Here is a 25,067-nt window from a genome sequence, read left to right as displayed (position 1 = left end):
TCTATATTTTATCTATTTATTGTGTTTCTTCTTTTTATGTAAGATTTTATGCATTTTCATTATGTTTGTATCCTCAACCTTTTTTGCCATATCCACAATCTCTTTCATAATTTCCCCTTGATTGATACTGTCGTAAATTGATTGATACTGGAGTTGCCCGTAATAATAGTAATAATAATAATAATAGTAATAAATTCTATGAAGTCATGTACAACATCTAGATAGTTTTCTCCAGCTGGAATTTATTGTTTCTGACTTTGATGGCTTTCACAGCTTTTTTTATAACAACGATGGCATCTGCAATGGTGTGATCTTTCCTGATATTCATTATGTTCTCTTTATCAGGGTTCTCTTTCATAGCATTAACAATCCTTTCCATAGAGTACTGCGTGTAAGTATGAGCCCTAAAGGCCTTATGACCCCTGATCTAGAGGCTGAATTAGAGACATGTTTGAGGGGAAAGTAGACCACTTTGATGCCTTCGGTGTTGAACTGATGGGGTTCTGGGTGGCTAGGGACATTGTCCAATATCAAAAGAACTTTAAAAGGCAGTCCCTTACTGGCAAGGTACTTCCCGACTTCAGGGACAAAGCATCGATGGAACCAATCCAGAAAAACAGTTCTTGTTATCCAGGCCTTCTTTGTTGTACAACCAAAAAACTGGCAGCTGCTGTTTATTTTTTCCCTTCAAGGCTTGGTGGGGGGGTTAGCAGCTTTATAGATAAGGGCAGTCCTGATCATAAACTTGACTGCATTTGCACAAAACAGTATAGTTAGCCTATCCTTTCCTGCCTTAAATCCTGGTCCTCACTTCTCTTCCTTACTAATAAATGTCCTTTGTGCATTAAAAGGCTGTTCAAGCAGATATCCTTTCTCTTCAGTGATTTTCTTAATGGCACCTGGGAATTCGTCTGCTGCCTCTTGGTTGGCAGAAGGTGCTTCTCCTGTTTTCTTGACATTTTTTACCCTCTTTTACCTTGCGGTATCAAGGGTTTTATTAATAATAATAATAAGCTCTTGGGCTTAATAAAGCCTAAGAGCTAACTATGAATAGGATTGTAGGTAATCCAGAATCTTAAATCTAATATAACAATTGTCATGTTAAATTAGGACATCATTGTTACTGTAATAAAACTATCCATATGAAAGAATGTTTCTCTGATGCTATCTTAAATAGAATATAGCTTTGTTGTAGTTTTTTTTTTTTTTTTAAGTAATTAATTTTTATTTTGATTTGTTTATTTTATTTTATTTTATTTTCACTATTGGTCATGCCAGTAGAATAACCAATGATCAAATCATTTTCTCTTTAGCATATTGTGTGAAACGTAATTCAACTTGTCTCTGTATATATGTGTATACTCCAGATGATGGCCTTAATATAAAGGTCGAAACATCGGGAAATTAAAATAGTTATTTATAACACGGTTGTAGAGTCCATAATTTGTCTAAAATAAAAATCTGTGCTAGATTCATTTATTTTGAAATGACTGGCATCTGCAGCTGCAGACCTCACTCTGGTACATATCAAGCAATTCAACTTTTTCTTTTAATGTCATGACATTTCTCTGCTTGTTGGAAGCACTTCCAGCATTGCTAGGCACTTCGTATGGGTCCCATGATGTTATTCAAGGGATTGCTCTAAACATGGTGAAAAATACGTGAGAACCATGAAATTCGTTTTACACAAATTATGGACTCTGCAACCATGTTATAAATAATTATTTTAATTTCCTGACGTTTCAACCTTCATATTAAGGTCATCATCTGGAGTATAGACATGTACATACAGAGACAAGCTAAATTGCATTTAACATAGTATGCGGATGAGACAATCATTTGATCAATGGTCATTGTATTGTCCTGACCTCTAGTGAAATTAAAATAAAATTACAATAAATAAATGAAATAAAATAAATTAACTACATGGATAGTTTTGTTACAGTGAAAATAATGTCCTAATTTAACATAACAATTGTTATATTAGATTTAGTATCCTGGATTACCTATGGTTCTATTTACAGTTAACTCTTAAGGAGAAAGGTTAAGTGGGTAGAATATGTCCCTTCCATATGTTTTGGGATTTTTAGACCATCATTATTGTTAAGATTAGGGTGATACGAATCTCACAGGCCTCCTTAAATTTACATTCATACCATGTTTTGGTGTGATGTAAACAGTGGGTGTGCTTTTCCAGTCAGTTCTGTGTAAAGTGTTCAGGGCATGATCAGAAAGACCAGATTGACCATAGTTATTATATTTAATATGTTGTTTATATTCCTTTTTGCTGATAGAAATTGTGCATCCTGTTTCCCCTATATAGGGCAAATTACAGGTGCGATGAATACGGTATACCCCATTGTGGGCCAGTGGAGTGAGTGGATCCTTGGATGTGTTGAGTAAGTTCTTTAATTTTGCAGGAGGTTTGAAGGTGGCCTTAAGGTTGTATTTTTGTAGTATTCTGTTTATTTTGTCTGATATCCCTTTAATGTATGGAATGGTTGCAGTTTTATTATAGTCTTGTTTATTTTTGTTTTTAAGTGAGGTCTTGTACATAATTTTGTCGTAGTATTTTGGCTGTGACCATTTTTTAGGAAGGTATTGCTGATAACTTTTAATTCAGCTTTAAGTGCTTGTTCATTGGAGCAAATCTTCAAAGCTCTGTTTTTAAGTGTATTAATGACACTTAGTTTTTTTTTGTTGGTGGTGGTAGGAGTTTTTGTGTATATATTAGCCAGTATGTGTCAGTTTCCAGTAAACAATGCCAGAAGGAAGACTTGTGACAAGTGTATCTAGAAATGGAGGTGTGTTCTGCTTTCAATCTCGATTGTGAATTGTATGCGTTTGTGTTTGTTTAGGTGCCTGAGGAAAGTGTAGTGTCTGACAGCCATGCGGCCAAATAGCAAAAACATCGTCAATGTATCTCTGTGATATCGGGAAGAAATTTGTCCTGATATAGAAGTATTGTGTCATTTATTGGGACATTTGTGAAGAGGGCTATTAATATGAAGGTCAAAATGTCTGGAAATTAAAAAAATTATTTATAACACGGTTGTAGAGTCCATAATTTGTGTAAAATGAATGCTGATCACCACGTAACACTAAAGGAAAGGACCATGAGATATTGCTTTTTACTGTGATATGCAATTTACTGTAGAGATAAACTGTGATATGCAATTTACTGGAGTGATAAACTGCTCATATGGAGATGATTATTACCATACGGTGTTTTAAGTGGATACTCACAACATTGAGCTCACTGCCATAGCAACAGGAAGTGGCTATGAAATTATTACAATAGTATGGTATGTACTGCAGTTAATTTTATGTAGTTATGATTTAATACTGCATCTTTACATTTGTTTACTCTCGACTGCAAATGGCACCATGTACAGTCTGTAAGTGTTTATGTTGGCAAGTTCAAATAAATTTTAACTTTTTATAATAGATTTGTGTATATTTCATGCTGGTAAATGATAAAATAGACCGGTATCTACATATATTTTATACATTCATGACATACCTAACTTTTTGTGGTTCATATTGTCACAAATCTCCAAAAATTTTCCAATATATTTATTGAAAAAAAAATTAGTGTATAAGTGGACCCACATGTTTCAAACCGATGTTGTTCAAGCATCAACTGTGTGTATATATGTATATATATTACTTTTTTTTTCCACGAAGTTTCATAAAGTATCAACATAAATATTATTTACAATATATACAATTCGCATTCAACTCAGAAAAAGTAGATATTTAAAACAAAAAAAAAAAACTTTTTTTTTTGTTTTAAATATCTACTTTTTCTATAATATATAATTATACTAAAAGTATAATATATATAAAAATACATATATTATACTTTTAGTTTAGTATAGGATGTTACCTAATGCACTGCATGATACAGTGAAAAATTCATTTTTAGATAAATAATTGTAAAGAATACTGATAGATGGGGACTAAGACAAAAATATTATGATATGCACAAAGAGAGTGAAGTGTATATAAATAGGAATGAAACTCATTCTCGTAGGAGTAAATAATATTTAAAAGGTAAAGTACAGGGACAATGTACTGTAGATGATATTGGTTAAGGTAATGTGACCTGGAAGTTAATTGTAGTAATAAGATTATAGTGTGGCTTAATAACTAACCAGCTTTGAAGCTAGATAAAACTTGTGTGAAGACAGTGGGATTATTGTTTATTTATCGTTGGTATTTTAAGTCTATATGTGCATGTATTTTGTCTCCCTTTAGTCTCCTGTATAACTGATCCTGTGTTGCCTTTCAGTTCTGCAGATGTGTTGTGCTAATTATGTGGGTACAACTTCCATAGTTCACGTTTTGGTTATCAAAACAATATCTTCATGCTGGTTCAGGACACAAGAGTGTCCAGCAGATTTGAAATATAAGTGATCACCATTTAGTTTTGAGCTGGATAAAGTTTAATATCCTATTGAAAAGAAAAGAGTTTAAGAAAGTTTTGAAATGAATCAAAGTATAACAGCTTGCAGAGGTGGACTGTAGACTCAAATGCACAAATATTATTCAAGAAAAATGAAGGAGTTTAAAAACAAGAATCAAACCTTGGAGATTCACTGGCTGACCCTAAAGAAAACATCGATTGATTCAGCCAGAGAATCATGTGGCGAGGTTTATTGCAGGGATAGAAAAACAGAACCTCCATGGTGGATTCAGGAATTAATTAGACATTTTAAAGAAAAAGAAGAACGTATATTTGAAAGTTCATGCAATATAAGTCAGTTTGTGCTCTGAGAGAATACCTAGAAACATTTTAATAAAAGTGAAGCACTATGTAAAATTAACTAAACAAAAGTCATGGGAAGACTTCAATGAGAACCAGAAAATATTCTGACGCTTAAAATAGATGCCCGAATACAAAATTAACAAAAAAAAAAAAAATCCACATCTTAATAAAAACAAGCATTGCAGAGATTTCTCTTTGCCCTGATGTGGTTTCTGTTTGGCTCATATGCAGATTTACATTGACCGTAATGTTGCTCACAATTTATTTTGGGTGAAGCAGTCATTACCAATGTCACAAGCAGTGACAAATCAATAGCAAACTTTAACGAGTTGATGCTAAGAAATTTTTTATTATCATTTAGCCATATATTTTGGTGGTATGTTAGTTGAATTAAGTTTGTGAATTTTTTTATTATATGTTAGCATAATTTTTTTAAATTTTTTTATAATTGGTATATAATTACTATTGTTGTGGTGTAGGGGTAGTATAAGAAAGCTCTTGGAGATTAGTGTTACCAGCATTGTGACACCCACCCAATGAAAAATTATAAACCTATAATTAGTGGGTTGGCTGAGGATTCTTTTTATTATTAATTTTTTTTTTTTTTTACATAATCAAGGAACCCTGCTGTAGAGACTAAATGTAATGATTTGTGGGACACCTGTAACCCATCTTTTTGTGTTAGTGTAGGCTGATAGCACAGTTTTGTTTCCTCCTTTTTTGTTTCCTTCCAATCACATTTCCTGCTGGAAATGTGATTGGAAGTAGTAGTACTATATTAGAAATTTGATGAGTGCTTCAGCATACCACACATGACAGCAAACTTGCTAGCTTGGTTGGCTGAGTGGTTAGGGTAACCTTACTGTTTTCTGGAGGCCTAAAGTGGCTTGAAAACATAAAAAAAAAATGCTGTGTGTTCTTGATAGTCATGTAGACCACACCAATATAAATGCATATCTCTTCACTATGATAGTTGTCATATTGACTGTGAGTGGTAATGAATTAAACTCAAAACAGAGCACATAATTTGATCCTAGATGTGTATATTGCTAACGATAATTCTTTCCCTTTCACTATTTTTAATTAAATATATAAAAGCAATTTTATATCTTTAACAATTAAGAAAATTGAGTGTTCATACTTTTAAATACCAAAGAGAAAATAGTTTAATCATTCCAAATATTGTCTTCTTTTCTTGCTTCTTCAGCTGTTGCATCTACAACACCAATGCAAACTCTTTCTGTTCATCATTTTCTTGGTCTACCAACTGGTTTACTGGTTTAATTGTATTTCATTTTCAGTTTTTGTGCTAGTTTAATTGTTATTTGGGGTCAATTTTCTGATTTTCTCTTTTTTTTTTTTGTCCAGTTGTTAATGGGTTATAACTGACATTCTTCATAATTCTTTTCATTTTTTACTCGCTCAAATTTTGTTTTTTAAACAAACTGTTTTTGGTTTTGTTTTATAAAAGTAGAGTAGTGTGGCCTCCCATGATGAGTCCTTGTACTTCCTGGAGGTGTCACATAATAATAACAATTTTCTTAATGTTTCCATTTCCCATTATGTGTTTTTCTATTTTATTTTTGATGTTTTTATTTTTGTTTCACATACATGAGTCCGTAATTGGTTGGAATACTGATTGATATATTCTTTCTTTTATTCTTTTGCTAGATCTTTATATATATATATATATATATATATATATATATATATATATATAGTTGCATTTGGACATCCTGATATGTTATTAACCTTCAGGAATTGTTCTTTTTTCATTTTGTGTTATATTTTCACTGTTCATGGTTATTCATAGGTAATTAAATTTCATTAATTGTTCCAGTATTTTTCTATTTAGTTCTAATTTACATCTTTTGGTTCTTTTGCAGTTACCATTGTTTTTGATTTCACTGTTGATATTTTCATGTTAAAACTGCTGCATATCTATTAGAATTTGAATAATTACTTTTGGAAGTCTTCATTTCCTGCAATTAATATTACATCATCTGAATATCTAACCAGATGTTTGTTTGTTTATTTATTTTGTTGATTTTTATTCTGTTTAATTTCTGTTTCTTAAATTGTGTTATTATTTTGTCTATAATTAGGTTAAATAAGCATGGTCTTAAAGAATTGCCTTGCCTGATTCTTTCCTTACAAATACACAAAAAAAATTCCTTACAGGAATTTTTTTTGTGTATTTGTGTTGTGATATCTTATTATTATTGTATGGGCACTTCCATGCAGTCTTGAAGACTTATAGAAGGAGACCTAAAATATCCACACAATCTATCCTACCCACTAACAGATTAAGCACTCATAACTGACTCTGATAGTGCCAAAACATTTCCCCTGCATCAATCCTGTAAAACCCTTTAAGTAACTTAAATGTTTCTTTCATATCCCTTCTTTTCCTCTTTATCAACCAACTTCTGCAACCCACTTCTTCAATCTATCCTCATAGGGAACATTGGTCACATGCCTCGGAATCCTCTCCACAGCTTCCTCATCCCCAAGAAACTCAGCACAGTAGTCTTGATTTGAGCACAGTAGTCCAGATGTGAATGTATCAAGGCCTTATAAAGAGGAATAACAACTTCCTTATCTGTACTTGTTAGTGTGTTCTTCAATAGCCAAGTAATTTACATCTTGACACCTATTATGAGCTACCTGAGCAACATGTCATCTAATTCTCTGTCTACTACTACATCTAAATCTCTAGCTCCATTTATTCTCTGGCGTACACTTCCATCAATGTTATACACGGCTTGTAATCTATTTATCCCAAAATTCATAACTTTATATTTCTCCACATTAAAATGACACCCATTATCTTTTGTCCAATTACTGACAGCCTATTTAAATTGTCTTGCAAGCTTTCCACATCAACTTGATCAACCATTATTCTACCTAATTTTGCATTATCAGCAAATAATTGAATATCTATTTTCAGGTTATTTCCTATATCATTTATGTACAAATTAAACAGTAGTGGTCCCAGCACTGAACCTTGCAGCACATCACTAGTCACCTGTTTTTGCCTTGATTCTTCCCCTCCATATAACACGTTTTGATAACTGTCCAGCAGCCACCGTCTTATCCACATAACCAGTGTCACATCCATCCCCATTTGTTCTAATTTGCATAACAGAATTCCATGTGGTATTCTGTCAAATGACTTTGCAAAACCCAGCAAGAATGATTGTGTAGCTATTTCCTTTATCCAACTTGGCTGTTACTCTATTATTAAAAGTTAGTAAATTACTAAAGCATAACCGATCCTTCATAAAGCCATGTTATTCCTCATACAGTATCATATTTTTATCCATCCATTATTCAATTCTTTTTTTGACCAATTTTTCCAGTAGTTTTACCACCTCACCTGAGATACTAATTGGTCTATAATTTTCGCCTGCATTCTTAGAACCTCCTTTATGCAAGAAAATAATTTGCCCTCTTTTCACACCCTGAAACTCTACCAGAGCCAAGACTTAAATTAAAAAGCCTAGTCATTACCAGTACTAGGCTCTGGGCTGCAAAATCTGAGCTGATATCCCATCTAATCCCACAGCTGTATTTACATTGAGATTCTGCAATATCTTAGAGCCTCCAATTCATCCACCTCTCTTTCCACATCAGTGTATGTCACATGTTACAGCAGTAACCTTACTTGGATGAGATACCTTTACAAAATGATCACTCAGTAACCCAGCTATTTTATCTACTTCTGTAACCTCGTGGCCATCATCACTCATTAAGGTTAATCTTCCATAGTCATTATTCATTTTACTTGCTGCATAACAAAAGAACTCAGAACAAAATAATCTTGCCTGCTCAGCTAGATTCTTCTCATAATCTGATTTGGTCTCTCTCTTTCCTAAACCTTGTACTGATCATGAGTTTGGTGGTCACATTTCTCCTTATATACCCTCAACAGCATTTTCTTCTTCTGCATCTCATGCTTAATGATCAAAAGTGAATATTTTTTCTTGAAGATCTTGAAGAAAAAATGAAAAATTTGGTTACGATATGTCGACGATGTATTTGCAGTCTGGGATCATCCCAAACAGGAATTACAACTGTTTCTAGATAAAATAAACCTTCTTCATCCTCGCATCAACTTTATGCTAGAAAAATAATCTCCACAGGGTATCTCCTTTCTGGATTTACATATTCAAAGAAAAGAAGACGGTTCCATCACGTCTGTCTATCGCAAGCCTACGTTTTCAGGTCGCTACATTCACAATTCTTCTGCTCATCATCCATCTCAGAAATTTGGCATCATTAAATCAGTAGTTTTCAGAGCACACAAATTGTGCTCCTCTATAGATTCTCTAAACCAAGAACTAGAAATAATCAAAAATACAGCTATACTAAATGGATATAATCTTAAAACAACTCAAAAAATCATCAGTCACCTTTCCACACATCAACCCAGACAAGAAGAAGTCCATAGGTTTCCCTTACCTTACATCAAAGGCATCTCCGAACGTCTTTCAAAAATTATGAAGAAATACAATTTTGCATCTACTTACAAACCTATCAACCAAATCTATAACTTGTTACCTTCTCCTAAGGACAAATTCTCACCTCTGATGTTACCTGGTGTTTATGAAATCCCATGCTCCTGCAAATTGTCTTAGTTTGGTCAGACAGGTAGGTCTGTTCAGAAACGCATCTCGGAACATCAAGACCACATTTGTCTTTTCAAACAGCAGAAATCTGGTCTCTCCCAACACAGAGTTGAAAATCTAAACCATAGGATCCATTGGGAGAAGTCGAAACTTTTACACAGATCTTTATATAAATATGAACATTTATATAAAGAAAGTGCTGAAGCCCTATTACACAGACCAAATTTAAACCACAACGATGTTCTTACTATTCCTAAAGTATGGGAAATTGTCGTACAAAATTGTGTAAAATAATCTTTATATATATTTTTTATTTTATTTTTAATTTATTATTTATTTATTTATTTATTTTATTTTTTTCAGTTATATTTAATTTACTTCTATAACACATTACTGCATGCATATTGAGATTCCATTGTAATCATGTGCCCTAACTGTATGTTATTCCTAGTATTGCTTGAACTACTGTACTGATGATGTCCCAAGATACTTGGGATGAAATGTTTACGAATTAAATAGTCATTACTGTGGTTATTACGTGTGTTTTTAGTGATGAATTCACCACAGGTTTCGTTATATAAAAAATTAACTACATTATCTGTTATTAGTCAAGTCTCACTAATGCCTATAACTTTTTGGCAAGGTTGCACTAACCAATGCCAAAACTCCTCCCTCTTGTTACTGATATTTCTGGTATTAGTATATAGAAACTGCAGCATCCCTTTAGGCCTCCATCCACCTTTACTTCCTGAATTGACTACCCTGTTCAATATTTTTGCTTGAGAGACTAGATATTCTGGGTGCTTTCATACATACTCACTTGCTTCCACCCTAATTGCTTAAGTTTTCCTGAATTTGCACTTCAGCATGCTTGGTGAATAAAGCTCTCTAGACATCTGACACTAAAAACCATTTAAATGCAGTCCATCAGCATTATATAAATCCTTCTTTCCGTCAAACAACACACAGATCCACAAATCCTACATCATTCCTTCTGCACAACCTATGTATCGATTCATTTGCTATCAATGCCCTCCTCCTCAGTTTGCCTCTATCATATGGCAGGAGACTTATAATCTTCACCTTCTTGCTCTTCAGTTTTGCTTATTTTAACAACTTTTTTACATCCTTCCTCATAGAATGCTTTTTACATTTATTATTCGTTAATTTTTCTGTGTATATATCTTTGATTGTTAAGACTAAAGACTATAATCTGATTCTATCAAAAGCCCTTTCTAAATCAATGAAACACATTGACTATTGGTTATTGAATATTGGTTTGTTAAATTCTATTGTTTTTTTCTGTTCTGTACTTTATAACAAACCTGGCATCTGTGGATGACTTTCTCCCATGAAATCCTTGTTGTTCATCATAGTTTAGCCTTGATTCTAATCAATTAAGTATATTCCATGATAGGTTTTGGATTTAGATTTGTCTCACTCTTTTTTTTCCCATTTTATTGGGAATCTCTCTTTTCTTAATTATATGTTTAATTAAATTTCTTATGTTTTAGGGCACTTCTTTATTATTTTTCTTATTTTATTAACATCCATAAAGTCACAAGACTCATCATGGGATGAGTCTTGTGACCATATAAAACATCTTCTCAGTGTTAATCTAATAATAACTCTTCAAATGCTTAAGTGTCTCAATAATATCCCCCCCCCCTCCCTTCTCTTCTATCCACCCAAGTCAGCATTTTTGCATGCTCTCTGGTTATCCTTCTATTATATTCTATTAATCAAGATTGTGCAGTCTTGATCTCGTGACCAGATCTGAGCACAGAAATCTAGATGTGGTCTGATCAGAGCAGTATACAGATAGGACCATGACCCTTTTTATCTCTTGTTGTCAATGTCCTCCTTGATATTGCAGCAATTCTCTGAGATATCTTCCCAACCTTTGCAGTATGTCCTCTGAACTTCAAATTACTATCAACGATTATCCTGTGCTTCCTCCTCTTCTTACAGTATAACTCTATCAAGTGAGTATGAAACATCCCATCTATGGAATCCATATTTCAAAATCTTACATTTAATTGCATTAAACTGAATCCCCATTCATTTGCCCACCTTTCCCACTTACTCAAATTCTCTTGCAGAACCAAAACATCAGCACTATTACTAATAACCCTCCCAAGCTTCACATAATCTATGAACAACTCTCATTGGCTTGGCATCCCTGACTCTTTCTGCTTCCTTTCTCTCTCTCTCTCTCTCTCTCTCTCTCTCTCTCTCTCTCTCTCTCCATCTCCCCCCCCCCTTCCACCCTCCCTCCTACTTTCCCTGTCTCTTGCTTCCACACACTCAACTTTCTCCACTTTCTTCTTTTTTCCGTTTCACGCCCTTCTCTTACACCTACTCTCATTCTTCTCACACTAGCTAACCTCTCAAGCGCCTCCTTGTCTCTTCACCTCCTCAACTTAGTTTTCATTCCTTCCATCTCCCCTTTCTCAGCAATTCTATTTCTTTTTTCACATGTCCAGTTTTCAATTGACATTCACACACATTCATGGCCATCAGCCTTTCTTTCTGCCACACTGTTATAACTACAGTGGTATCTTGGTAATCCGAACCCTCCAGTAACCCTAACTGCAGTTTGAAAGGGAAAAAAAGTTTTATTTATTACATATTATTTTGTGTACTATTATTTTTATTTAATAATTATTATTTTAACTATTATTATTTATTTTATTATTATTACAGTGCAGTATTTTTTTCATACTGTCAGTTGTACAGTTATACTGTAGGCCTATTTTGATTTGTTGTGTGTTTACTTCTGCTTTTTTATACTGAACAGTACGTACTGTATTGTCGGCCTAAATCACTGCTGTTGTTAATGAACTGATTCACCACTATTGCATAATGTTTGTGTATCTTTACGTCCCTTCAACAACGACTTAGCCTAAAGCCTGGTTGTATATAACGCTCAGTTTTTCTTTGGTTATTGAAATGAAATGTTGTCGTTTATTGTTTTGTGTTTTCATAAGTTTCAGTGAATGATTATCGATTGTTTTAGTAAGTGCAATTTTATTTTTCAGATAAATTTTAAAAGTGAGTTTTATTGTTTATTAACTTCATTTTTTATTTTACTGTTTTTAACATTAAAATTTATTTCTTTAAAATGGCTACTGGGTCGAAGCCTACCAAAAGAAAACATGTATCATTGTCGGATAAGTGTAAAATAATTCAGCGTCTAGAAAAGGGTGAAGCGGCCGTACTACTTGCTACTGAATACAATGTCGGCAAATCTATAATCAGTGACGTGGAAAAAAAAAAAAAAAGACAGAATTTTAACTTATGTTTCAACCACAGAAGAAGGACCAAGCAAGAGACAAACTCTGAAAACAAGTGATTTTTCTTTACTTGATTTTGCTGTTTACACGTGGTTTCTTCAAGAAAGATGGTTGGCTAGAAAAATTTAAGAAAAGCCACGGTAGTTTGTATCTATTAATATAGGGAAAAACTGTCTAGTGACGTTTCTGCCATAGAACCATTCCAAAAAGCTTTTTTAGAAAAAGTTCTTGAATTAAATTTAACCGATGATCAAATTTATAATGCAGATGAAAGTGGTCTTTGTTCGAGATTGTTAGAGAAAACAGAAATGAAGCCTCAGCACCCAGTCGAAAAATATCCAAAGAGTGTGTCATGATAATGCCTTGTGCAAATGCCTCAGGAAAACATAAATTAAAGTTACTTATGATTGGAAAATTAAAATACCCAACACTATTTAAGAACTGCTGCCTTCCGGTTTTGTACCGAAGTCAACGTAAAAGATGGATGAATATCGAACTTTTTTCATACTGGTTTCACAATGATTTCGTACTGTCTGTTAAAACTAATTTAAAATCCCAGAATTTAGAACAGAAAGCACTTTTATTAATGAATAACTGTCCTGGACATCCTCCGGCAAATGAATCGATTAGTGAGGACGGAAATTTTACGGTATGTTTTTGCCTACAAACTGTACTCCATTGTTGCAACCAGTGGATCAGAACATAATACAATGCTAAATTTAGTTAAATCCTTTATCCAAGTGTGAGCAAACAGAGCTTGCACCTGAAAATATCTTCAGGACTGCGGTAAGGTAGTACTACACCTTGGGAAGCCGCTGAACCTGAAGCAATTTGAGCATCATTGAAAAAAACTGTGACCTTCTAGAATTTACCAAGATAACTATGGTGATACACAAAAAAGAGGAAATTCAAAACGTGCATAATTTGGTTAAAAATATAAATCCAGATGTTGAAATTTCACGAACAGATGTTACGGAATGGATTACAAGTAGAACCAAAAGTGAATTCGAAATCAAATCAATTGCTGAAATTATAAATATGACACTACAGATTGAATTAGAAGACAATGACGATGATGAACTCAAAGGAAAAAAAAAGTAAAACATGAAGAGGCTGTTGACAGTTTTAATATGTGTATAGAATGGGCTAAGCAGAATGATATGCCATTCCACAAAATTTTATTGCTAATGCAGCTCCGAGAAGAAGCATTCAAAAAAAGTTTGGCTTCCAATAAACAAAAGAAAATCAGTGCTTTTTTTTTACAAAGAAATAAAAAAAATTTTTTGTGTTATTTTGTGAAACTTTTTTTGTGTTGTGTACAAGAAAGTGATATATTTTATGCAAATTAAGTTATATACTGAACTGTGCAATTTTATTAAATCAGAATCCTCAACAATACAGGTACATACAAACTAAATTTTTTGCTAAAATAAACTTGTGTACTGTATTATTTTTTAAGTTTTACATTACAGTACAATAGCTTTTTTCCTCTCAGTTACTTCATTTATTTACAAAATTAAATTGATGTACCATTAGAATCTGATTATTTTTGTCTTAAATGCTAGTTATTGTTGTCTCTTGGGAGAGAATTTGCTAATCCGAATGAGCACGGTTTTTATTAGTTCAGATTAGCGAGATACCACTGTATTTTATCTGCACCATTTATTGTAACTTTTTATTTTATTATCTTACTTCGTCTCCCTCTCATTCCCTCACTCTTATTTAACTTGTTTATTTATCAACTGTGCCAGTTAATTAAATGAGTGAATATGTGATATTTTGAAACTATAACAAAATAAAAGTTATTCCCTTTTTATCTAACCAGTATTCTTGCATCAGTCATGGCTTAAACTTATAAAGAACATAAACTCAAATCTTTACCCTTTGTTGGCTAGATACTCTCAGGTTCGTATTTTTTTTTGGGGGGGGGGGAATTAGTGCACTGTTCATGCAGCAACATTGTATTGTTTTACAATATTTAAAGAAGCTCGTTTAATTGAACTATAAACATAGGCACAAGAAAAGACTGATCATAGTAAATTCTAAGTAATTAATCATAAGCTTAGTCGTAAATATACTAACAATTCTTTCTCATTATCCACTTCATAGTCTAATTACAAATTAGAAGCTATTTCTACTAATAAACACTTAGACGTAACAAGCATGTGCTCATTCAACATTAATTTAGTTTCACTATACATAACAGTCCATTGACATGTCATAAAAAAAAGGACATTAACACAACTGGATAAAGAACAAGAACATATTACTTGAATTGTTCAGGAGCAACTTTACATTCTCCTAGGTACTTTCAACAAGCTTTTGTCCATAGAATTCATTCTTGCAGAACAGTCCTTATTCGGTTCTTTATCTGAGTGATAATGTTTTTCTCATTCTAGCTGTCTACTCATTTCATCCTTCCCAATGATCTAAATCAATGTTTATTTTACCTTAGGCAACTTTACAATATGATACACAATTAAACAATTTCTCTCTGATACCTATCTTGAGCTCAAATCGTAACCTTACAACTTAGACCTGCTATTCACAATACATGATTAACTTGGTCCTCTACAAAATCTAGGCAATTATTGGCTGTTACTTGTCTTTGGCTAACATTCTTCTCATTATATATACTGGCTAATTCTCAGCCTCAATTATTTCTTATAGCAACTTATACAACTATTTTAACAAAGCTACGTTCAGCAGACATACAATTCTTACTCATTACCTCAGCATTAATACAACAGAATTTACTCACAAATTCCTAGAAACATATACAGTCCTACTAGCTTTGAAGATATGTGGTGGTCCTGTTGATTGCTGTCCTGTATACTATCCTTCGCTGAATGGCTTTTGTTCGGTCGTCTTGGTATAGTCCTCTTCCGGAAATTGTGGCATAACTCACCATCAGTTCTGTATCTACTGTAGACGCCATGTATCTCGTCGCATGTGGCACGTTCCATTACTGAAAATACATATTGTAGAATGATCAACCTCTCCTGGTTTTCACTGTGCCTAGGGGTCACAATCCGACGAAAGAGAGGTCCGAGCAAGCCAGCGAACTGCAGCAAGACGAAAAACTCCCCCTCCTTTCAAGAGGTTCTCAAGACCTCTTTTATACAATTCCGAGGTTCCTTGTTTTAAGGTCAGAAACCACTGAATCTTCTGTAAATAACTGACGTCACTGTTGTCTCGACCTTCAGTTTTGGCGGTAATGATGACCATCCACTTCTGAATGACCTTCATTACCTTTGTTCACTATCAAGTCGCCAACATAATCTTGTCTAATCCTCTTAACTTGGGTCAGAAATACTTTTACATTCTGTTGCCCTTACAACTTCACATCAGAACTTAATATTAACACGTTCGCTGCCAACTACGAGTATACTCGTAGTAGGTGAACCTGCTTCACAAGCCAGCTACGAGTATACTCGTAGGACGCTTACCGCCGGGAACGAGATTATTGTAGTGACCATGAAGAAGCCAAAATGCTTGGCTTGTGGGGCTAGCATCAAAACTGTGTATTCTCATAGACCGTATATGCTCCGTACAAGCCAACTACGAGTATACTCGTAGGACGTTTACCTCCGGTAACGAGATTATCGTACTGACCTTGAAGAAGGAAAACTGCTCGGCGTAGGGGAACAGACCATGCCAAAGTAGCGTGGCAGCGAACGTGTTAAATCAACTTAATGTGTAATTCTAACCTTTACAATATTTTTTTATAATTTATGAACAATTCTATTTCATTCTTTAGCCAGTTACCTTTACAAGTTTACAATCAGTATTTCACCGTTAATATACAGTAATGTACAACCTTGTTCCTTTCACATGATTTGTGATCTCTGTAAAATCGTTGTCAGAAATTTTTAATAAAATTTCACCGCATCGAATTTTACACCCTCTTGTCCTTCCTTTCCCACCCTCCATAAATTGAAAAATTTCATCAATTGAAATCCTGTATGATCTTTTCAGAAGTTAGAATTTACTCACAAATTTGTAGAAACATGTACAGTCCTGAAAGCTTTGAAGATATGTGATGGTCCGGTTGACTGCTGTCCTATATACTATCCTTTGCTGAACGGCTTTTGTAAGTCTCAATCATATTCATATTACCCTTCTTTCTCTTGTTTGGTAGTGTCTGCAGTCTACAAATTCTCACTCTGTCTTTAATCAATATTCCATAATTCTGATATCATTTTTAACACACTCCTTTGCATTCTCTCCAATATATCAGAATCGCAACAGAAACCAGGAGACCAGACCTGTGCACAATAGTCCAAGTGAGGTCTTATCAAGGCCTTTTAAAGAGGCAAAATGACATCCTTATCCTGCACAAACATGCACTACATGTGAATATTTGTTTCAGCATTGCAATTATCTTTGGAATTGTATTGCAATCTTTGCTACATGACCCTGAATTTCAACTTCCTATCTACTAACATTCCAAGATCCCTATTCTCATCAGTTTCTTCTAGCATAATCTCACCAATATAAATAAGACATTGGATATCTAATCATGCCAAAATGAATGATTTTACATATACTGACATTGAAATGACATCCATTTTCCCATACCACAATTCCAGCCTATTCAAATCATTTTCAAGTACTGCATATCTGCAGCATTCCTTATTACCCTAACTATCTTTGCATCGTCAGCAAATAGCTGTATGTCACTTGTCAAATCTTTCTGAATATCATTATTGTATAGATGGAATAACAGTGGACCAGCCACTGATCCTTGTGGTACACCACTGGTTACCTTAAATCTTTCAGAATCACATCCCCATATACAATTTTTTGATATGTCAGTCAGCCATCCTGTTATCCACACCAATATTCTATAATCCAATTCCATATTCTTTAATTTACGAACAATCTACCAATGAATGATTCTGTCAGAAGCCTTATCAAAATTTACAAGTATCATGGTGTATCCATTTCCCTTGTCTGGTTCAATGGTAATATTATTATAGAATGTGAGCAAGTTGCTAAAACATGATCTTCTCTTAGTAAACCCATGCTGCACATTGCAAAAGTAGAGATTCACTGTCACCCATTTCTGAATGTAAGCCATTCCAAAGTCTTCACCATCACTCCTGAGATACTAATTGGTTGATAGTTGGATACATTGGTCTTTGCACCACCCTTGTGCAATGGAATTACCATACATTCTTTCCATTCCTGCAGAATCTTCCCTGTTCCGAGACTCATATTAAACAGCCTGGTCAAAGTATATATAAATCTGGGTATGAAACATACCCAGACTATTGGTCTGGGTATGTTTCAACAGTATTGCAATTGATGAACATTGGTAAATCTGGCAGTCTTAGGACTTCCAGATTTACCCAACTTTGATTGTGGACGTATTATCAGTGCAAGACAGATAGGTCATTCTATCGTTCGAGTAGTAATAACCCTAGGGTTCTCAAGGGCAACCATATCAAGGGTCTATTGCGAGTATACCATCAATGGATGTACCAGTTCCCTGCGGGCAAGTGATGACTGACCACACAGCATCGATAACTGGGATTGACATATACTGTCTGGGTTCATACAGACCAACTGCAGGGCAATGGTAGCATTGCCCTGCAATTTCAGTGTCGGAGGTCCAAGCAGCATCAGCGAGCTAATGGTATGGTGTACCACTGTTGACTACTTGTCATTGGGCATTGCGCCTCTCTTGATGTTGGGACAATCAAAAGTAGACCTTTGCAGAGTGAACCAGGGTCGTGTTGTCTGATGAATCCTGTTATCAGTTGTACCGAGCTGATGGGAGGGTGCAGGTGTGGCATCAACAGCATGAGGCTGTGGTCCTGTTGTGCCAGTTTGGCTCTGTGATGGTTTGGGCAGCCTTTTCATGTGACACATTAGGTCCCTTAGTGTGTCTGGAGAGGTCCTTAAATGCTGCGAGCTACCAGAATGTGCTGGCTGATCATCTACACACTTTTATTACCTTTGCGCATCCTGCAGCCAATGGCCTGTTATTTCAGCAGGACAATGCGCTGCCCCACTGGGCTCACAGTCATCTGAGTTTGGGACCTTCAGTGACTTCCAAGGTTGGATTTAAATCTGATTGAATCTCTCTGCAATGCCATAGAGCGAGACATATGATCCATGTATTTCGGATGGACGTCTAAGGCATAGTTGTGTACAATGCTTCAACAGGCATTGCTGGAATTACCTCCATCATCTGGTGAAGTCAATGCCTTGGAGAGAGTACAAACTGTTCATGCTAGAAGAGGACCAACTTACTATTAAGTAGATATCTATAATGTTTTATCCACTGAATGTATGTAAGTATGAAATAATATTAAAGAATTGCCGAATAAGACAAAAAAGAATAGCAATAGGGTCAAGAATGTGTTGCCAAAATACAACATTCATTTTCCAGTGGAATTAATAGGTACAATGGCTATGTAAACAATAATTAGGAAGTTTCTCTCTCTCCTTGCTTAAAGCTACCAATCCGTCTTTGTTTTCATTTACCTAGCTACTTTCACTTCTCCAAATGGGGAAAGATATGGTGGTTTGGTAGATGCTGGATACATCCTTGTTGCACTTTTGTAATAAGTAGAATACCAGTTCACTAATTATTTACTTAACATTTTGCTGATTGGTCAAGAGATTCTGAGATTAGTGTTATATCATTCTCAGCATTCTCATTCAAGTTTATGGTATTTGATAGATTGTCATATTTCAGAAAGATTAATTACTAGTTTTTTGTATGTTAAGAATTAATTTTATATTTATAGATGTATGAATGAGAACACACCAATACTTGAAGAATTAGTGAGTTTGCGACAGAAGGTAAGATATAGATGTAAAAAAAAAAAAAAAAAAGATATTTTTAAGTGCATATTACTGTATATTATCGCGTATAATGCTAAAAAATTATGGTTAAAATTTATGGTCTAAAGTTAGGGGTTCGCATTATATGCAGATCTTAAAAAATATAACATCTTATTAGACTTGCACACACAATATATATTACCTAATGCCTATGCAACCAAATCTACTTGACCCACTCACATTCGGCAACCGAGTGCACATCATATCTGCGCATAAAGCCAGTAATGTAAGTAGTGCTAATTAGCACAGTTATATCAGTTTAACCACAGTTCATTTTAAATATTATTCATTAAACAAACCTAGCCTGAAAATGAGCCAACAGAAATGTAAATGTTCATCTTTTGAAGCAGGATTTAAATTGCGTGTTGCGCAGTTTGCAGAAGAACATAATAACAGTGTTGCTATGAGAGAATTTGGTGTAGCAGAGAGTAATATTAGACTTTGGTGTAAGCAAAAAGACAGTCTTGAAAAAATTCCCAAAACGAAATGTGCCCATCGTGGAGATGTAGCATCCTTTTCAGAACTCGAAGAAGAGCTAAATGAATGGATTTTGATGCAACGACAAGATGGCATTATAGTAACAAGAAATGCAATTCGTTTTCGAGCTCTACATCTCAAGAATGGTAAATTCAAGGATACACCAGGTATTTCATCTTTTCTTGCTTCGCTTGGGTGGTGCAACAGATTTATGGAACGCAAAGCATTAACATTACGACACCGAACACAAATTGCGCAGAAGTTACCAAAGCAGCTTGAAGAAAAAGTGGAGTCCTTCCATAAATTTATCATAAAATTACGGAAGTGTCACGGATATGAACTTTCCCAAATAGGCAATATGGATGAGAAGCCCATGTACTTTGATATGCCTGGGAATTGAACAGTAAACTCAGTTGGTGAAAAGATTGTCCTTGTAAAAACAATGGGACATGGAAAAAACGCATTTTACTGTTGTTCTAGCATGCATAGCAGACGGAACCAAATTAAAGCCGACAGTGATATCTAAAAGGAAGACTTCCGAAGCATATGAAATTTCCACCAGGTGTCTTTGTTCGTGCCAATCAGAAAGGTTGGATGGATGAAGAAGGTGTACAGTTGTCACTGGATCAAGTATGGAACATATGCCCAGGCAGCTTGTTACGTCAACAAAGCATGCTAGTCTGGGATATGTTCTGGGCGCATTTAATGGAGGCAAGCAAAGAGAAAGCACATGAGCTACGTACAGACGTAGCAGTCATACCTGGTGGTCTAACTTCCGTTTTGCAGCCGCTTGATGTCAGCTTGATTAAGCCGTTTAAAGATCACTTACGTGAAAAATGGAGAGAATGGATGTCATCTGGTTTGGTGAAGATGACAAAGAGTGGAAATTTTCAGAAGCCTGAGATCACTCTAGTCACCAGCTGGGTTAAAGAAACTTGGAATTCGATACCATCTGAAATGATTCAATGCTCATTTCTTAAATGTGGAATAAGTCATTCAATGGATGGATCCGAAGATGACGTCATATACGAAAGCGAGGATGATGCACAACAAAATGGAGAGCATGATGACGATGACGACAACTGCTACACTGATAATGCAATGCCTATAGATGAATTTATAAATGAAATGTTTGATGACTCAAAAGATGAAGAAGAATTTAAAGGATTTTGACATTTTGTTTTAAAATAAATATTTCTTTCGTTAATTCATATTGTTTTATTTATAATGTTAGTGAACAAGATTAACAGATCACATTATACGTGGACATGGCATTTTAGGGCTAGTTTTCAAACAAAATTTCTAGTTCCCATTATATGGATCGCATTATACGTGAAAATATACGGTAGCTATTAGCATTGTTTGTCTATTTATATGCATGTTGTTAGCCAAATTTCTTTGGTTGGATAGATTTTGAAGGGAATTGGAATTTAAGATCTGCGCTAAAATCTATCCCCAAAATTCAAATTTTAGTTTAAATTAAGCAACTTTTAATGTAATATATAGTAAAACCTTATTTTACTAAATTATATAAAAGAGCATTTTGCAAATTGCGTATCGGCATATGCGATTGATTTTGTCTGTATACTTGTCCATGCAAAAGTTTTCTCAGCTCAGAGTTATTGAAATTTGCTAATTAGAATCTGCACAAGAATTTGTCACACCATCCGAGTTTTCATTTCAAAACTATTTGTGTATGCAATTTCAGTATAACATTTTAAAATTGTTTAAAACCATAACTTTTCTCTTGCTGGTTGTAATTAAAGGAAATTTGATGCTTAGGATGTGTGCTAAAATCATCACTCAATTTTGGTTTCAGCTGCTTTTATAGGCAATGTTTTCTCTTTGAATGAAATTTATTAGAAAAATTAAGCTAAACAATTATATATTTACAGTACTTAGCCATAAATGGCTCTAAATTCATTTGTTGTGATGATGAATGATGTCACTGTTAAAAAAAAAAAAATCATGTTACAAGATGCACCGTTTTCATGATTGCCTTCAGTCATCTCTTTCCTTGGTAAGATATCAGGTATGTTATGCAGGACCTATACTTTTTGTAAAATTGTGATAGCCAAAGCAGGTTTAGCTGTCTGGCAAATGATTCATAGCACAACATGTGACCACCACCCTTATGCAGGGTGGTGGCAGTGTTGCATGTTGTGCTATAAATTGGAGGCTCGAAAAAGTTTATTTGTTTGGTCTCTAGAGAAAAGTTTGTGAATTACCCATGATACAAACTTATTATAGGTTTATGATCTCTGAGTATGATTTACAAAAAAATAAAATAAATAAATAAATAAATAAAATTAAAAAAAATAAGACTAGTTATGCAGCACTGTCCCTAATACTATATCTAACATAATCTAAATAAATGTGTTATCTCAATAAATAAACAAAAAATTGATTTATTTTTAATTATACTGTAGATCAAAACTTTTGAAATGATGTAGAAATTCTTTCTATCATCAGCATTGATATGCAATTTTTAAATTTAAACTATAAAGATACAACCAACTGGGACTTCTGACATGAGGTCTGCTCCTTACCTTCTTGTGGTGTGTCCCTTCGTGGATATCCACTGAGATACTAAACAAATGGGGATTTAGGACTTATTGTCATATTGTATTCTGTATTGCCTTAATGTAAAGCAACATGAAGGAAAGGCATGTTAGCCAAGGCATTGTTCAGTTAAACAAACATCCTGCTATTTTCATCATGGAGACAGGGAAAAGTCAGCTATTTATACAAACTCAAACTTAGCATCCGAAGAATTGAAGATAGGCATCATCATTGTTGGAAATGTCAGTAGAAAAGAAATGCAATTGGCAAAAGAATTACATCTGACAGAATGCTGAATAATGGAAAACTATGACATAAGTTGGAGCAAATGGGAATGGATATGAGAGGCTAATGGCATGAATTGTGAGGGGGGGGGGAGGCAGATAGACATTTGAGGGTGGTGTATGGTTGAGTGGAACCAAAGTAAATGAGGATGACAGTGGAGTGCCCCAAGGCTGTGTACTAGAACAATAACTTTTTAATTTGTACAATAATAATATAACAAAAGATTTGAAGGGGATATTCAGTTATTTGCCAATGATACAAAACTAGGGAGGCAATAGTTGATAAAGGTGATGTAGATATCTTTCAGAATGATTTACATAAATTGGCAGTGTGGGCAAAAGACAGTGGTTGTCAATTCACTGTTCTAAAATGTAAGGTAACTCACTTTGTTATGAAAAGATTACACACTATATCAGATTGATGGTACTAGTGCATAGGAAATTGATGAGGCTAGTGACCTGAGGGCAATGTTGGATAGAGATTTTAATTTCAGAGGACATATTGCAAGAGTTGGTAAAATAGCCCAGTGGATTACTTGGATGCTGAAGAACACATGATGAGTAAAGATAAGAAGGTTATTTTCCCTTTTTGTAAGACTAAGATTTAGCCACATGTTTACTACTCTTCAGAGATTTGGTCACCTGCATTTCTTGGGGATCAGGTGGTGGAGAGGATTCAGAGATGAGTGACCAAGCTGGGTCAAGTCTGTGGAATATTCCCTATGAGGGTGTGTGGGTTGCAGAATTTAGCTGACAGGCAGAGGAGAGGGGATTAATGATATAAACATATAAGTTACTAAAGGGATACTATAACATTGACATAAAAAATTTTTCATTACATGGAGAGTAGGGGGAAAACAAGGGATCACACTTGGAAGTTGTCTAAGAGTGTGGTTGGTAAGGGTGTGTGGACTAGGCTATTTACTTGGAGAGTGGTGAATGAGTGGAATGGATTGCAAGATGTGGTTGTGAGCACCACAGCAGTGAAGGTTTAAGGAGATATATGATAAGTATTGTGTTAATGGATAGAGTGGGTCTCACATGAGATGAGCCTTTTGATTCCATGGAGTGCCTGTATAAATAATCATCATCATACTACATGAGGTTAGCTCTACTTACACATTTCTGATTTCTAACAATATCAAGATCCTAATATCTTCATTTTTAATATGATTCTGCTGCCTACTGATGCAACATGTTCGCTCATAATTTTTCTCAGAAAAAACCTTTGTGATCTCTTGTCATTGATGAAGTGTATATGTCTAACTCAGCTGTCAAAATAGAAATTAAAATTGGTTTGCACACTGACTAAATTTATTCACTGATTCACTTCCATAACAGCTTTCCTTATTCTGTTTATTTCCATGTTTAATTTGCCAAATTCATGAAATATTGTGTCTGAATTTCTGAAATGTTTCACTTGTTCTATAGATTCCCATCAGAACTTGATGTTTTCATTGGTATTGCTATTTTGATAGTCTTGGTCTTTTTATTGCTTATTTTCATACCAAATTTGTTATAGCAGTTATTCAGTTTTGTTAAGGAATCCTACAGACTTCTATGAGATTTATTTATGAGTATAGTATCATCTTCATAGAGTAGAGCTGAGGTAGAAATCTCCAATTTTGATGTCATTTTTATTGTATTGCCACTTTCCTTCAAAATTTGATCCATATAAGTGTTGAATAATTTCACCTGTTTCTTACTGATTTTTCATCAGACTATTTGGATTACCATCAGTGGATGCATACTTAAAGTTAATTTTATCTGGAATATAAATAATAAAAGTGTATTTGTTTTCATTAGAATCAGAGCTGGGGTTAATCTGTAAAATGATCTCTCAAAACTTATTCTGTTGCAGCAGTAGCAAATCCTGTTGACTTGGAATAATTAACGATTCTTTCTTGATCTCATTTTTTTTTTTTTTTTGACACTCTCTTTCCATGCAGACTAATTGCAGAATTATCATATATTGCAAAACTTTACAGTGCATGGGATGAAAATCATAATTTCTCTATACCAGTACTGCACCATAATGTAATGGTTACGACCTGTGCATAATAAACATAGAAATAAATTTATTTTAGAGAATAGTGCTGAATTTCATCCTAACTATAGATCTGTTATAACCAGAATTAATACAACCAAAGTAACTGCTATAAAACAGTTTAGCAGAACAAGGAAATAG

At 34.3% G+C, this 25,067-nt stretch overlaps 1 protein-coding gene across 1 annotated transcript in view; it reads left to right on the top strand.

Moving 5' to 3' along the window:
- LOC150092594 (thimet oligopeptidase-like) overlaps positions 1-25,067 on the top strand; it is a 329,903-nt gene that overhangs the window by 116,505 nt on the left and 188,331 nt on the right. The window contains exon 6 of the mRNA XM_090414823.1: positions 19,460-19,514. Coding sequence (XP_090270949.1) covers positions 19,460-19,514 — 55 coding nt within the window. The remainder of the gene's footprint in view (positions 1-19,459; positions 19,515-25,067) is intronic.

Source organism: Typopeltis vanoorti, chromosome 25 (assembly GCF_054136105.1).
Source record: "Typopeltis vanoorti isolate ZY-2024b chromosome 25, IOZ_Tvanoo_1.0, whole genome shotgun sequence".
Taxonomy (NCBI): domain Eukaryota; kingdom Metazoa; phylum Arthropoda; class Arachnida; order Uropygi; family Thelyphonidae; genus Typopeltis; species Typopeltis vanoorti.
The sequence above is the reverse complement of the archived record's forward strand: the minus strand, read 5'-3'. Positions and strand labels throughout refer to the sequence as shown.